Source organism: Heptranchias perlo, chromosome 12, assembly GCF_035084215.1.
Source record: "Heptranchias perlo isolate sHepPer1 chromosome 12, sHepPer1.hap1, whole genome shotgun sequence".
Classification (NCBI taxonomy): domain Eukaryota; kingdom Metazoa; phylum Chordata; class Chondrichthyes; order Hexanchiformes; family Hexanchidae; genus Heptranchias; species Heptranchias perlo.
Genome location: NC_090336.1, coordinates 58,817,422 through 58,833,822, shown reverse-complemented (window position 1 = coordinate 58,833,822; position 16,401 = coordinate 58,817,422). Strand labels below are relative to the sequence as shown.

General features: G+C 51.5%; 1 protein-coding gene across 1 annotated transcript in view; it reads left to right on the top strand.

The window, feature by feature from the left end:
* The first annotated feature begins 13,835 nt into the window (after nucleotides 1-13,835).
* Nucleotides 13,836-16,401, top strand: part of eif3m (eukaryotic translation initiation factor 3, subunit M) — a 37,545-nt gene continuing 34,979 nt past the window's right edge. The window contains exon 1 of the mRNA XM_067994184.1: nucleotides 13,836-13,946. Coding sequence (XP_067850285.1) covers nucleotides 13,905-13,946 — 42 coding nt within the window. The 5' untranslated portion in view covers nucleotides 13,836-13,904. The remainder of the gene's footprint in view (nucleotides 13,947-16,401) is intronic.

Genomic DNA, 16,401 nt, shown 5'->3' with positions numbered 1-16,401 from the left:
TCTACATAATCCCCTCTCCCTATGGACCTGTTCCTGTGCTGTACATTCTATATAATCCCCTCTCCCTATGGACCTGTTCCTGTGCTGTACATTCTATATAATCCCCGCTCCCTATGGACCTGTTCCTGTGCTGTACATTCTATATAATCCCCTCTCCCTATGGACCTGTTCCTGTGCTGTACATTCTATATAATCCCCTGCCCTATGGACCTGTTCCTGTGCTGTACATTCTATATAAACCCCTCTCCCAATGGACCTGTTACTGTGCTGTACATTCTATATAATCCCCTCTCCCTATGGGCCTGTTCCTGTGCTGTACATTCTATATAATCCCCTCTCCCTATGGACCTGTTCCTGTGCTGTACATTCTATATAATCCCCTCTCCCTATGGACCTGTTCCTGTGCTGTACATTCTATATAATCCCCTCTCCCTATGGGCCTGTTCCTGTGCTGTACATTCTATATAATCCCCTCTCCCTATGGACCTGTTCCTGTGCTGTACATTCGATATAATCCCCTCTCCCTATGGACCTGTTCCTGTGCTGTACATTCTATATAATCCCCTCTCCCTATGGACCTGTTCCTGTGCTGTACATTCCATATAATCCCCACTCCCTATGGACCTGATCCTGTGCTGTACATTCCATATAATCCCCACTCCCTATGGGCCTGTTCCTGTGCTGTACATTCTATATAATCCCCACTCCCTATGGGCCTGTTCCTGTGCTGTACATTCGATATAATCCCCTCTCCCTATGGACCTGTTCCTGTGCTGTACATTCTATATAATCCCCACTCCCTATGGACCTGTTCCTGTGCTGTACATTCTATATAATCCCCACTCCCTATGGACCTGTTCCTGTGCTGTACATTCTATATAATCCTCACTCCCTATGGGCCTGTTCCTGTGCTGTACATTCTATATAATCCCCACTCCCTATGGACCTGTTCCTGTGCTGTACATTCCATATAATCCTCACTCCCTATGGGCCTGTTCCTGTGCTGTACATTCTATATAATCCCCACTCCCTATGGACCTGTTCCTGTGCTGTACATTCTATATAATCCCCTCTCCCTATGGGCCTGTTCCTATGCTGTACATTCTATATAATCCCCTCTCCCTATGGACCTGTTCCTGTGCTGTACATTTTATATAATCCCCTCTCCCTATGGACCTGATCCTGTGCTGTACATTCTATATAATCCTCACTCCCTATGGGCCTGTTCCTGTGCTGTACATTCTATATAATCCCCACTCCCTATGGACCTGTTCCTGTGCTGTACATTCTATATAATCCCCACTCCCTATGGACCTGTTCCTGTGCTGTACATTCTATATAATCCCCTCTCCCTATGGACCTGATCCTGTGCTGTACATTCTATATAATCCCCACTCCCTATGGGCCTGTTCCTGTGCTGTACATTCTATATAATCCCCTCTCCCTATGGACCTGTTCCTGTGCTGTACATTCTATATAATCCCCACTCCCTATGGACCTGTTCCTGTGCTGTACATTCTATTTCACCCCACTCCCTATGGACCTGTTCCTGTGCTGTACATTCTATATAATCCCCACTCCCTATGGACCTGTTCCTGTGCTGTACATTCTATTTCACCCCACTCCCTATGGACCTGTTCCTGTGCTGTACATTCTATATAATCCCCACTCCCTATGGACCTGTTCCTGTGCTGTACATTCTACATAATCCCATCTCCCTATGGACCTGTTCCTGTGCTGTACATTCTATATAATCCCCTCTCCCTATGGACCTGTTCCTGTGCTGTACATTCTATATAATCCCCTCTCCCTATGGACCTGTTCCTGTGCTGTACATTCTATATAATCCCCACTCCCTATGGACCTGTTCCTGTGCTGTACATTCTATATAATCCCCTCTCCCTATGGACCTGTTCCTGTGCTGTACATTCTATATAATCCCCTCTCCCTATGGACCTGTTCCTGTGCTGTACATTCTATATAATCCCCTCTCCCTATGGACCTGATCCTGTGCTGTACATTCTATATAATCCTCACTCCCTATGGGCCTGTTCCTGTGCTGTACATTCTATATAATCCCCTCTCCCGATGGACCTGTTCCTGTGCTGTACATTCTATATAATCCCCTCTCCCTATGGACCTGATCCTGTGCTGTACATTCTATATAATCCTCACTCCCTAGGGGCCTGTTCCTGTGCTGTACATTCTATATAATCCCCTCTCCCTTTGGGCCTGTTCCTGTGCTGTACATTCTATATAATCCCCTCTCCCTATGGACCTGTTCCTGTGCTGTACATTCCGTATAATCCCCTCTCCCTATGGACCTGTTCCTGTGCTGTACATTCTGTATAATCCCCTCTCCCTATGGACCTGTTCCTGTGCTGTACATTCTATATAATCCCCTCTCCCTATGGACCTGTTCCTGTGCTGTACATTCTATATAATCCCCACTCCCTATGGACCTGTTCCTGTGCTGTACATTCTATATAATCCCCTCTCCCTATGGACCTGTTCCTGTGCTGTACATTCCATATAATCCCCACTCCCTATGGACCTGATCCTGTGCTGTACATTCCATATAATCCCCTCTCCCTATGGACCTGTTCCTGTGCTGTACATTCCATATAATCCCCTCTCCCTATGGACCTGTTCCTGTGCTGTACATTCTATATAATCCCCTCTCCCTATGGACCTGTTCCTGTGCTGTACATTCTATATAATCCCCTCTCCCTATGGACCTGTTCCTGTGCTGTACATTCTATATAATCCCCTCTCCCTATGGACCTGTTCCTGTGCTGTACATTCTATATAATCCCCTCTCCCTATGGACCTGTTCCTGTGCTGTACATTCTATATAATCCCCTCTCCCTATGGACCTGTTCCTGTGCTGTACATTCTATATAATCCCCTCTCCCTATGGACCTGTTCCTGTGCTGTACATTCTATATAATCCCCTCTCCCTATGGACCTGTTCCTGTGCTGTACATTCCATATAATCCCCTCTCCCTATGGACCTGTTCCTGTGCTGTACATTCCATATAATCCCCACTCCCTATGGACCTGATCCTGTGCTGTACATTCTATATAATCCCCACTCCCTATGGACCTGTTCCTGTGCTGTACATTCTATATAATCCCCACTCCCTATGGACCTGTTCCTGTGCTGTACATTCTATATAATCCCCTCTCCCTATGGACCTGATCCTGTGCTGTACATTCTATATAATCCCCACTCCCTATGGACCTGTTCCTGTGCTGTACATTCTATATAATCCCCACTCCCTATGGACCTGTTCCTGTGCTGTACATTCTATATAATCCCCTCTCCCTATGGACCTGTTCCTGTGCTGTACATTCTATATAATCCCCTCTCCCTATGGACCTGTTCCTGTGCTGTACATTCTATATAATCCCCTCTCCCTATGGACCTGTTCCTGTGCTGTACATTCTATATAATCCCCTCTCCCTATGGACCTGTTCCTGTGCTGTACATTCTATATAATCCCCTCTCCCTATGGACCTGATCCTGTGCTGTACATTCTATATAATCCCCTCTCCCTATGGACCTGTTCCTGTGCTGTACATTCTATATAATCCCCACTCCCTATGGACCTGATCCTGTGCTGTACATTCTATATAATCCCCTCTCCCTATGGACCTGTTCCTGTGCTGTACATTCTATATAATCCCCTCTCCCTATGGACCTGATCCTGTGCTGTACATTCTATATAATCCCCTCTCCCTATGGACCTGTTCCTGTGCTGTACATTCTATATAATCCCCACTCCCTATGGACCTGATCCTGTGCTGTACATTCTATATAATCCCCTCTCCCTATGGACCTGTTCCTGTGCTGTACATTCTATATAATCCCCACTCCCTATGGACCTGTTCCTGTGCTGTACATTCTATATAATCCCCACTCCCTATGGACCTGTTCCTGTGCTGTACATTCTATATAATCCCCTCTCCCTATGGACCTGTTCCTGTGCTGTACATTCTATATAATCCCCACTCCCTATGGACCTGTTCCTGTGCTGTACATTCTATATAATCCCCACTCCCTATGGACCTGTTCCTGTGCTGTACATTCTATATGATCCCCACTCCCTATGGACCTGTTCCTGTGCTGTACATTCTATATAATCCCCACTCCCTATGGACCTGTTCCTGTGCTGTACATTCTATATAATCCCCTCTCCCTATGGACCTGTTCCTGTGCTGTACATTCTATATAATCCCCACTCCCTATGGGCCTGTTCCTGTGCTGTACATTCTATATAATCCCCTCTCCCTATGGACCTGTTCCTGTGCTGTACATTCTATATAATCCCCACTCCCTCTGGACCTGTTCCTGTGCTGTACATTCTATATAAACCCCTCTCCCAATGGACCTGATCCTGTGCTGTACATTCTATATAATCCCCACTCCCTATGGGACCTGTTCCTGTGCTGTACATTCTATATAATCCCCTCTCCCTATGGGCCTGTTCCTGTGCTGTACATTCTATATAATCCCCTCTCCCTATGGACCTGTTCCTGTGCTGTACATTCTATATAATCCCCTCTCCCTATGGACCTGTTCCTGTGCTGTACATTCCATATAATCCCCTCTCCCTATGGACCTGTTCCTGTGCTGTACATTCTATATAATCCCCTCTCCCTATGGACCTGTTCCTGTGCTGTACATTCTATATAATCCCCTCTCCCTATGGACCTGTTCCTGTGCTGTACATTCTATATAATCCCCTCTCCCTATGGACCTGTTCCTGTGCTGTACATTCTATATAATCCCCTCTCCCTATGGACCTGTTCCTGTGCTGTACATTCTATATAATCCCCACTCCCTATGGGACCTGTTCCTGTGCTGTACATTCTATATAATCCCCACTCCCTATGGGACCTGTTCCTGTGCTGTACATTCTATATAATCCCCACTCCCTATGGACCTGTTCCTGTGCTGTACATTCTATATAATCCCCACTCCCTATGGGCCTGTTCCTGTGCTGTACATTCTATATAATCCCCTCTCCCTATGTGCCTGTTCCTGTGCTGTACATTCTATATAATCCCCACTCCCTATGGACCTGTTCCTGTGCTGTACATTCTATATAATCCCCACTCCCTATGTGCCTGTTCCTGTGCTGTACATTCTATATAATCCCCTCTCCCTATGGACCTGTTCCTGTGCTGTACATTCTATATAATCCCCACTCCCTATGGGACCTGTTCCTGTGCTGTACATTCTATATAATCCCCACTCCCAATGGACCTGTTCCTGTGCTGTACATTCTATATAATCCCCACTCCCTATGGGACCTGTTCCTGTGCTGTACATTCTATATAATCCCCTCTCCCTATGGACCTGTTCCTGTGCTGTACATTCTATATAATCCCCACTCCCTATGGGCCTGTTCCTGTGCTGTACATTCTATATAATCCCCTCTCCCTATGGACCTGTTCCTGTGCTGTACATTCTATATAATCCCCACTCCCTATGGGCCTGTTCCTGTGCTGTACATTCTATATAATCCCCACTCCCTATGGGCCTGTTCCTGTGCTGTACATTCTATATAATCCCCACTCCCTATGGGCCTGTTCCTGTGCTGTACATTCTATATAATCCCCACTCCCTTATGGACCTGTTCCTGTGCTGTACATTCTATATAATCCCCTCTCCCTATGGACCTGTTCCTGTGCTGTACATTCTATATCATCCCCACTCCCTATGGACCTGTTCCTGTGCTGTACATTCTATATAATCCCCTCTCCCTATGGACCTGTTCCTGTGCTGTACATTCTATATAATCCCCTCTCCCTATGGACCTGTTCCTGTGCTGTACATTCTATATAATCCCCACTCCCTATGGGCCTGTTCCTGTGCTGTACATTCTATATAATCCCCTCTCCCTATGGACCTGTTCCTGTGCTGTACATTCTGTATAATCCCCACTCCCTATGGGCCTGTTCCTGTGCTGTACATTCTATATAATCCCCTCTCCCTATGGACCTGTTCCTGTGCTGTACATTCTATATAATCCCCACTCCCTATGGGCCTGTTCCTGTGCTGTACATTCTATATAATCCCCTCTCCCTATGGGCCTGTTCCTGTGCTGTACATTCTATATAATCCCCTCTCCCTATGGACCTGTTCCTGTGCTGTACATTCTATATAATCCCCTCTCCCTATGGACCTGTTCCTGTGCTGTACATTCTATATAATCCCCTCTCCCTATGGACCTGTTCCTGTGCTGTACATTCTATATAATCCCCTCTCCCTATGGACCTGTTCCTGTGCTGTACATTCTATATAATCCCCACTCCCTATGGACCTGTTCCTGTGCTGTACATTCTATATAATCCCCTCTCCCTATGGGCCTGTTCCTCTCTCTCTCTGGGCCTGTTCCTCTCTCTCTCTCTCTCTCTGGGCCTGTTTCTCTCTCCCTCTCTGGGCCTGTTCCTCTCTCTGGGCCTGTTCCTCTCTCTCTCTCTCTCTGGGCCTGTTCCTCTCTCTCTCTGGGCCTGTTTCTCTCTCTCTCTGGGCCTGTTCCTCTCTCTCTCTGGGCCTGTTCCTCTCTCTCTCTGGGCCTGTTCCTCTCTCTCTCTCTCTCTGGGCCTGTTTCTCTCTCTCTCTCTGGGCCTGTTTCTCTCTCCCTCTCTGGGCCTGTTTCTCTCTCCCTCTCTGGGCCTGTTTCTCTCTCCCTCTCTCTCTCTGGGCCTGTTTCTCTCTCTCTCTCTCTGGGCCTGTTTCTCTCTCCCTCTCTCTCTCTGGGCCTGTTTCTCTCTCCCTCTCTCTCTCTGGGCCTGTTCCTCTCTCTCTCTCTCTCTCTCTCTCTGGGCCTGTTTCTCTCTCCCTCTCTCTCTCTGGGCCTGTTTCTCTCTCCCTCTCTCTCTCTGGGCCTGTTCCTCTCTCTCTCTCTCTCTCTGGGCCTGTTTCTCTCTCCCTCTCTCTCTCTGGGCCTGTTTCTCTCTCCCTCTCTCTCTCTGGGCCTGTTTCTCTCTCTCTCTCTGGGCCTGTTTCTCTCTCCCTCTCTCTCTCTGGGCCTGTTTCTCTCTCCCTCTCTCTCTCTGGGCCTGTTCCTCTCTCCCTCTCTCTCTGGGCCTGTTCCTCTCTCTCTCTGGGCCTGTTCCTCTCTCTCTCTCTCTCTGGGCCTGTTCCACTCTCTCTCTCTCTCTGGGCCTGTTCCTCTCTCTCTCTCTCTCTGGGCCTGTTCCTCTCTCTCTCTCTCTCTGGGCCTGTTCCTCTCTCTCTCTCTCTCTGGGCCTGTTCCTCTCTCTCTCTCTCTCTGGGCCTGTTCCTCTCTCTCTCTCTCTCTGGGCCTGTTCCTCTCTCTCTCTCTCTCTGGGCCTGTTCCTCTCTCTCTCTCTCTCTGGGCCTGTTCCTCTCTCTCTCTCTCTCTCTGGGCCTGTTCCTCTCTCTCTCTCTCTCTCTGGGCCTGTTCCTCTCTCTCTCTCTCTCTCTGGGCCTGTTCCTCTCTCTCTCTCTCTCTCTGGGCCTGTTCCTCTCTCTCTCTCTCTCTCTGGGCCTGTTCCTCTCTCTCTCTCTCTCTCTGGGCCTGTTCCTCTCTCTCTCTCTCTCTCTGGGCCTGTTCCTCTCTCTCTCTCTCTCTGGGCCTGTTCCTCTCTCTCTCTCTCTCTCTGGGCCTGTTCCTCTCTCTCTCTCTCTCTCTGGGCCTGTTCCTCTCTCTCTCTCTCTCTCTGGGCCTGTTCCTCTCTCTCTCTCTCTCTCTGGGCCTGTTCCTCTCTCTCTCTCTCTCTCTGGGCCTGTTCCTCTCTCTCTCTCTCTCTCTGGGCCTGTTCCTCTCTCTCTCTCTCTCTCTGGGCCTGTTCCTCTCTCTCTCTCTCTCTGGGCCTGTTCCTCTCTCTCTCTCTCTCTCTGGGCCTGTTCCTCTCTCTCTCTCTCTCTCTGGGCCTGTTCCTCTCTCTCTCTCTCTCTCTGGGCCTGTTCCTCTCTCTCTCTCTCTCTCTGGGCCTGTTCCTCTCTCTCTCTCTCTCTCTGGGCCTGTTCCTCTCTCTCTCTCTCTCTCTGGGCCTGTTCCTCTCTCTCTCTCTCTCTCTGGGCCTGTTCCTCTCTCTCTCTCTCTCTCTGGGCCTGTTCCTCTCTCTCTCTCTCTCTCTGGGCCTGTTCCTCTCTCTCTCTCTCTCTCTGGGCCTGTTCCTCTCTCTCTCTCTCTCTCTGGGCCTGTTCCTCTCTCTCTCTCTCTCTGGGCCTGTTCCTCTCTCTCTCTCTCTCTGGGCCTGTTCCTCTCTCTCTCTCTCTCTGGGCCTGTTCCTCTCTCTCTCTCTCTCTGGGCCTGTTCCTCTCTCTCTCTCTCTCTGGGCCTGTTCCTCTCTCTCTCTCTCTCTGGGCCTGTTCCTCTCTCTCTCTCTCTCTGGGCCTGTTCCTCTCTCTCTCTCTCTCTGGGCCTGTTCCTCTCTCTCTCTCTCTCTGGGCCTGTTCCTCTCTCTCTCTCTCTCTGGGCCTGTTCCTCTCTCTCTCTCTCTCTGGGCCTGTTCCTCTCTCTCTCTCTCTCTGGGCCTGTTCCTCTCTCTCTCTCTCTCTGGGCCTGTTCCTCTCTCTCTCTCTCTCTGGGCCTGTTCCTCTCTCTCTCTCTCTCTGGGCCTGTCCCTCTCTCTCTCTCTCTCTGGGCCTGTTCCTCTCTCTCTCTCTCTCTGGGCCTGTTCCTCTCTCTCTCTCTCTCTGGGCCTGTTCCTCTCTCTCTCTCTCTCTGGGCCTGTTCCTCTCTCTCTCTCTCTCTCTGGGCCTGTTCCTCTCTCTCTCTCTCTCTCTGGGCCTGTTCCTCTCTCTCTCTCTCTCTCTGGGCCTGTTCCTCTCTCTCTCTCTCTGGGCCTGTTCCTCTCTCTCTCTCTCTCTGGGCCTGTTCCTCTCTCTCTCTCTCTCTGGGCCTGTTCCTCTCTCTCTCTCTCTGGGCCTGTTCCTCTCTCTCTCTCTCTCTCTGGGCCTGTTCCTCTCTCTCTCTCTCTCTCTCTGGGCCTGTTCCTCTCTCTCTCTCTCTCTCTCTGGGCCTGTTCCTCTCTCTCTCTCTCTCTCTGGGCCTGTTCCTCTCTCTCTCTCTCTCTCTGGGCCTGTTCCTCTCTCTCTCTCTCTCTCTGGGCCTGTTCCTCTCTCTCTCTCTCTCTCTGGGCCTGTTCCTCTCTCTCTCTCTCTGGGCCTGTTCCTCTCTCTCTCTCTCTCTGGGCCTGTTCCTCTCTCTCTCTCTCTGGGCCTGTTCCTCTCTCTCTCTCTCTCTGGGCCTGTTCCTCTCTCTCTCTCTCTCTGGGCCTGTTCCTCTCTCTCTCTCTCTCTGGGCCTGTTCCTCCCTCTCTCTCTCTCTGGGCCTGTTCCTCTCTCTCTCTCTCTCTGGGCCTGTTCCTCTCTCTCTCTCTCTCTGGGCCTGTTCCTCTCTCTCTCTCTGGGCCTGGGCCTGTTCCTCTCTCTCTCTCTCTCTGGGCCTGTTCCTCCCTCTCTCTCTCTCTGGGCCTGTTCCTCTCTCTCTCTCTGGGCCTGTTCCTCTCTCTCTCTCTCTCTGGGCCTGTTCCTCTCTCTCTCTCTCTCTGGGCCTGTTCCTCTCTCTCTCTCTCTCTCTGGGCCTGTTCCTCTCTCTCTCTCTCTCTCTGGGCCTGTTCCTCTCTCTCTCTCTCTCTCTGGGCCTGTTCCTCCCTCTCTCTCTCTCTGGGCCTGTTCCTCTCTCTCTCTCTCTCTCTGGGCCTGTTCCTCTCTCTCTCTCTCTCTCTGGGCCTGTTCCTCTCTCTCTCTCTCTCTGGGCCTGTTCCTCTCTCTCTCTCTCTCTCTGGGCCTGTTCCTCTCTCTCTCTCTCTCTGGGCCTGTTCCTCTCTCTCTCTCTCTGGGCCTGTTCCTCTCTCTCTCTCTCTGGGCCTGTTCCTCTCTCTCTCTCTCTCTGGGCCTGTTCCTCTCTCTCTCTCTCTCTGGGCCTGTTCCTCTCTCTCTCTCTCTCTGGGCCTGTTCCTCTCTCCCTCTCTCTCTGGGCCTGTTCCTCTCTCTCTCTCTCTGGGCCTGTTCCTCTCTCTCTCTCTCTGGGCCTGTTCCTCCCTCTCTCTCTGGGCCTGTTCCTCTCTCTCTCTCTCTGGGCCTGTTCCTCTCTCTCTCTCTCTCTGGGCCTGTTCCTCTCTCTCTCTCTGGGCCTGTTCCTCTCTCTCTCTCTCTGGGCCTGTCCCTCTCTCTCTCTCTCTCTCTCTGGGCCTGTCCCTCTCTCTCTCTCTCTGGGCCTGTTCCTCTCTCTCTCTCTGGGCCTGTTCCTCTCTCTCTCTCTCTGGGCCTGTTCCTCCCTCTCTCTCTGGGCCTGTTCCTCTCTCTCTCTCTCTGGGCCTGTTCCTCTCTCTCTCTCTCTCTGGGCCTGTTCCTCTCTCTCTCTCTGGGCCTGTTCCTCTCTCTCTCTCTCTGGGCCTGTCCCTCTCTCTCTCTCTCTCTCTGGGCCTGTCCCTCTCTCTCTCTCTCTCTCTGGGCCTGTTCCTCTCTCTCTCTCTCTGGGCCTGTTCCTCTCTCTCTCTCTCTGGGCCTGTTCCTCTCTCTCTCTCTCTCTGGGCCTGTTCCTCTCTCTCTCTCTCTCTGGGCCTGTTCCTCTCTCTCTCTCTCTCTGGGCCTGTTCCTCTCTCTCTCTCTCTCTGGGCCTGTTCCTCTCTCTCTCTCTCTCTGGGCCTGTTCCTCTCTCTCTCTCTCTCTGGGCCTGTTCCTCTCTCTCTCTCTCTCTGGGCCTGTTCCTCTCTCTCTCTCTCTCTGGGCCTGTTCCTCTCTCTCTCTCTGGGCCTGTTCCTCTCTCTCTCTCTCTCTGGGCCTGTCCCTCTCTCTCTCTCTCTCTGGGCCTGTTCCTCTCTCTCTCTCTCTCTGGGCCTGTTCCTCTCTCTCTCTCTCTCTGGGCCTGTTCCTCTCTCTCTCTCTCTGGGCCTGTTCCTCTCTCTCTCTCTCTCTCTGGGCCTGTTCCTCTCTCTCTCTCTCTCTCTGGGCCTGTTCCTCTCTCTCTCTCTCTGGGCCTGTTCCTCTCTCTCTCTCTCTCTGGGCCTGTTCCTCTCTCTCTCTCTCTCTGGGCCTGTTCCTCTCTCTCTCTCTCTGGGCCTGTTCCTCTCTCTCTCTCTCTCTCTGGGCCTGTTCCTCTCTCTCTCTCTCTCTCTCTGGGCCTGTTCCTCTCTCTCTCTCTCTCTCTCTGGGCCTGTTCCTCTCTCTCTCTCTCTCTCTGGGCCTGTTCCTCTCTCTCTCTCTCTCTCTGGGCCTGTTCCTCTCTCTCTCTCTCTCTCTGGGCCTGTTCCTCTCTCTCTCTCTCTCTCTGGGCCTGTTCCTCTCTCTCTCTCTCTGGGCCTGTTCCTCTCTCTCTCTCTCTCTGGGCCTGTTCCTCTCTCTCTCTCTCTGGGCCTGTTCCTCTCTCTCTCTCTCTCTGGGCCTGTTCCTCTCTCTCTCTCTCTCTGGGCCTGTTCCTCTCTCTCTCTCTCTCTGGGCCTGTTCCTCCCTCTCTCTCTCTCTGGGCCTGTTCCTCTCTCTCTCTCTCTCTGGGCCTGTTCCTCTCTCTCTCTCTCTCTGGGCCTGTTCCTCTCTCTCTCTCTGGGCCTGGGCCTGTTCCTCTCTCTCTCTCTCTCTGGGCCTGTTCCTCCCTCTCTCTCTCTCTGGGCCTGTTCCTCTCTCTCTCTCTGGGCCTGTTCCTCTCTCTCTCTCTCTCTGGGCCTGTTCCTCTCTCTCTCTCTCTCTGGGCCTGTTCCTCTCTCTCTCTCTCTCTCTGGGCCTGTTCCTCTCTCTCTCTCTCTCTCTGGGCCTGTTCCTCTCTCTCTCTCTCTCTCTGGGCCTGTTCCTCCCTCTCTCTCTCTCTGGGCCTGTTCCTCTCTCTCTCTCTCTCTCTGGGCCTGTTCCTCTCTCTCTCTCTCTCTCTGGGCCTGTTCCTCTCTCTCTCTCTCTCTGGGCCTGTTCCTCTCTCTCTCTCTCTCTCTGGGCCTGTTCCTCTCTCTCTCTCTCTCTGGGCCTGTTCCTCTCTCTCTCTCTCTGGGCCTGTTCCTCTCTCTCTCTCTCTGGGCCTGTTCCTCTCTCTCTCTCTCTCTGGGCCTGTTCCTCTCTCTCTCTCTCTCTGGGCCTGTTCCTCTCTCTCTCTCTCTCTGGGCCTGTTCCTCTCTCCCTCTCTCTCTGGGCCTGTTCCTCTCTCTCTCTCTCTGGGCCTGTTCCTCTCTCTCTCTCTCTGGGCCTGTTCCTCCCTCTCTCTCTGGGCCTGTTCCTCTCTCTCTCTCTCTGGGCCTGTTCCTCTCTCTCTCTCTCTCTGGGCCTGTTCCTCTCTCTCTCTCTGGGCCTGTTCCTCTCTCTCTCTCTCTGGGCCTGTCCCTCTCTCTCTCTCTCTCTCTCTGGGCCTGTCCCTCTCTCTCTCTCTCTGGGCCTGTTCCTCTCTCTCTCTCTGGGCCTGTTCCTCTCTCTCTCTCTCTGGGCCTGTTCCTCCCTCTCTCTCTGGGCCTGTTCCTCTCTCTCTCTCTCTGGGCCTGTTCCTCTCTCTCTCTCTCTCTGGGCCTGTTCCTCTCTCTCTCTCTGGGCCTGTTCCTCTCTCTCTCTCTCTGGGCCTGTCCCTCTCTCTCTCTCTCTCTCTGGGCCTGTCCCTCTCTCTCTCTCTCTCTCTGGGCCTGTTCCTCTCTCTCTCTCTCTGGGCCTGTTCCTCTCTCTCTCTCTCTGGGCCTGTTCCTCTCTCTCTCTCTCTCTGGGCCTGTTCCTCTCTCTCTCTCTGGGCCTGTTCCTCTCTCTCTCTCTCTGGGCCTGTTCCTCTCTCTCTCTCTCTCTGGGCCTGTTCCTCTCTCTCTCTCTGGGCCTGTTCCTCTCTCTCTCTCTCTGGGCCTGTCCCTCTCTCTCTCTCTCTCTGGGCCTGTCCCTCTCTCTCTCTCTCTCTCTGGGCCTGTTCCTCTCTCTCTCTCTCTGGGCCTGTTCCTCTCTCTCTCTCTCTGGGCCTGTTCCTCTCTCTCTCTCTCTCTGGGCCTGTTCCTCTCTCTCTCTCTCTCTGGGCCTGTTCCTCTCTCTCTCTCTCTCTCTGGGCCTGTTCCTCTCTCTCTCTCTCTGGGCCTGTTCCTCTCTCTCTCTCTCTCTCTGGGCCTGTTCCTCTCTCTCTCTCTCTCTCTCTGGGCCTGTTCCTCTCTCTCTCTCTCTCTGGGCCTGTTCCTCCCTCTCTCTCTGGGCCTGTTCCTCTCTCTCTCTCTCTGGGCCTGTTCCTCTCTCTCTCTCTCTCTGGGCCTGTTCCTCTCTCTCTCTCTGGGCCTGTTCCTCTCTCTCTCTCTCTGGGCCTGTCCCTCTCTCTCTCTCTCTGGGCCTGTCCCTCTCTCTCTCTCTCTGGGCCTGTTCCTCTCTCTCTCTCTCTGGGCCTGTTCCTCTCTCTCTCTCTGGGCCTGTTCCTCTCTCTCTCTCTCTCTGGGCCTGTTCCTCTCTCTCTCTCTCTCTGGGCCTGTTCCTCTCTCTCTCTCTCTGGGCCTGTTCCTCTCTCTCTCTCTGGGCCTGTTCCTCTCTCTCTCTCTCTGGGCCTGTTCCTCTCTCTCTCTCTCTGGGCCTGTTCCTCTCTCTCTCTCTCTGGGCCTGTTCCTCTCTCTCTCTCTCTGGGCCTGTTCCTCTCTCTCTCTCTCTGGGCCTGTTCCTCTCTCTCTCTCTCTGGGCCTGTTCCTCTCTCTCTCTCTCTCTGGGCCTGTTCCTCTCTCTCTCTCTCTGGGCCTGTTCCTCTCTCTCTCTCTCTGGGCCTGTTCCTCTCTCTCTCTCTCTGGGCCTGTTCCTCTCTCTCTCTCTGGGCCTGTTCCTCTCTCTCTCTCTCTCTGGGCCTGTTCCTCTCTCTCTCTCTCTCTGGGCCTGTTCCTGTGCCACAAGCGTTTCAGGGGCTGGCGGCCCCTTTAAGGAGGGGTCGGGCCGGAAGTGACGCCTGCGCGCCGGAAGGCGGCCTGTTTGTGCCGGAGTGGAGGCTGTCGTGGCGGCGATGAGCGTGCCGGCTTTCATCGACATCACGGAGGAGGACCAGGTGAGGCCGGGGCCGGGGCCGGGGGCCGGGGGCCGGGGCCCTATTTATGAAAGTGGGTGGCGGGTGCAGCGGGCGGACGGAGGCCTCCCCCGAGGGGCCCAGTGGCGAGAGGCCGGGCCGGGCCGGGCCGGGCCCCCCTGACCCTGCCGCCGCCTCCTACACGTGGGGCCGGGGCCGCCGGTGTTTGAGGCGCAGCGACTTTGGTGTGAAATCCCTGGAGCAGCCGAGGCCTCACCGCCGCCTGTTCACTGTTCTATTTTATAAAATCATTCCGTCCACATCGCCCACTCCGGTCACTGCCGGTTATTGGGCGATAATTCTCATCTCCATCGGTTACTGAGATTAAATATTTATAAATTGTATTACACTCTTTATACTCATACATTATGTTTAAGTACATTCATAAAAATGTATAATATTTATATAAAGAGGACTTACATTTATCAGGCGCTTTTCACATTCTCAGGACGGCCCACAGTGTTTTCCTGCCGGTGAAGTACCTTTTTGAAGTGTCGTCACTGTTAAAATGTCGGAAACACGGGAGCCAATTTTGCGCACAGCAAGATCCCACAAACAGCAGTGAGATAATAACCAGGTCATTTTTTTTAGTGATGTTGGTTGAGGAACAGCCGGGGAGAACTCCCCCGCTCTTTGAAATAGTGTCATGGGATCTTTTACGTCCACCAACATTTATATATAAATCTCACATTTATACCATATGTATTGCTATATTATATATGTATGATGCATTTTTACTAGGCTTTAGCAAGTGGAAAAGTGCTGCCATTTTCCATTGCATGAAACAATCTAGATAATTCTGTTGCTTTCCTCTCCCCAACTGGCTTTCTGAAAAACTAATTTAGCCGACTCCACTGCAAAGTAATTACCGCAGTTTGGGGCCAGAACATTGACCAGTGGGTTTGTAATGTAAAGAACCTTAGAAGTCAAATTGTCTTCCACCATTAATTGTATAGCATCTGGTAAATAGAGAAGAGTTGTTGCTGGTTACAAATTCTTATTGTGCAAAGGATCCTAAGTGATTAGCAAAGACCAATGCACACAAGATCTTAAATAGAATACTTATGAGCCTAAGTGCTCCCAGTGACACAGTTACTGCTCTGTGAATGGAAACTCAATTCCATAGAAACAGATAGTTCACCCCCTCAAAGAATTCTATCTGCTCTTAAGATCTTAGCCTACCTGCTCTAGTAGCTATAGCATTTATGCGGCTGGTCCAGTTCACTTTCTGGTCAGTGGTGTTGATGATGGGGGACTCTGGGTTGGTAATGCCAATGAATGTCAAGGGGAGGTGGTTATGCTCCCTATTAGGTGGCAGCCATGGCTCAGTGGGTAGCAATCTCGCCTGTGGGTCCAAGTCCCACTCCAGGGACTTGAGAATAAAATCTAGGCGGACACTCCCACTGCAGTACTGAGGGAGTGCTGCAATGTTGGAGGTGCTGTCTTTCGGATGAGACGTTAACTGAGGCCCCGTCTGCCGTGATGGATGTAAAAAATCCCATGGCACTATTTCGAAGAGCAGGGGCGTTCTCCCTGGTGTCCTGGCCAATGTTTATCCCTCAACCAACATCACTAAGAAATTATCTGGTCATTATCACATTGCTGTTTGTGGGACCTTGCTGTGTGCAAATTGGCTGCTGCGTTTCCTACATTACAACAATGACTACACTTCAGAAGTACTTCATTGACTGTAAAGCATCCTGAGGATGTGAAAGGCATTATATAAATGCAAGTTTGTTTTTTCTATTGAAGCTTCAGATCTGCCAGTTACAAAATGGACACCTGGGAACAATTACTGGGTAGTTTTATCATCTGGAGTTCAGGTGCCTTCATAAAACAAAATGCAAGAGGATGTTCACGTATTGAACCTGACACCAGAGAGACACAGGATGCTGAAGTGGTTATAATATATTCGCAGATGGAGCTAGTCTTCAACGGAAGTTCGAACAGGTGTTGAAATGCAAGATAGACAGCAGGTGGTGTGGCTACCTAGAGAAACACCATTCGGTAAACTTATTCTATTTAAGGTTAACGGCTCTGTTGATGGAAGATTTACGAGATGCAAAAAAGGGGTTTTACCACAGATGGTGGAAGACACAGGTGAAACAACCACCCCATCTCAAGAGCCAGGTTAGTCAGTCGGACACCTGAAGGGTCCAAGGGTAGGATTTGGTCTGACAGTTGAGTGGCAGGCCATGAGATCAGGGGAGTGTTATTCAGTATGTACAACCACTACCTGGGATCACAGGGAGAAACATGAATTTTTTTTAATGAATGGAGGATCACTAATGGAGCAGATTTAGCTACAGGGATTTCATGAACAGTTCTGTGTTTGGAATGAAGATTGTTGTGGCCATCAGACAGAGGAACCTGCAGTGTTCATCCAGAGAAATCCCGATCCCTCCCAAATCATTCTCCTCAGATTCTGGAGAATTCT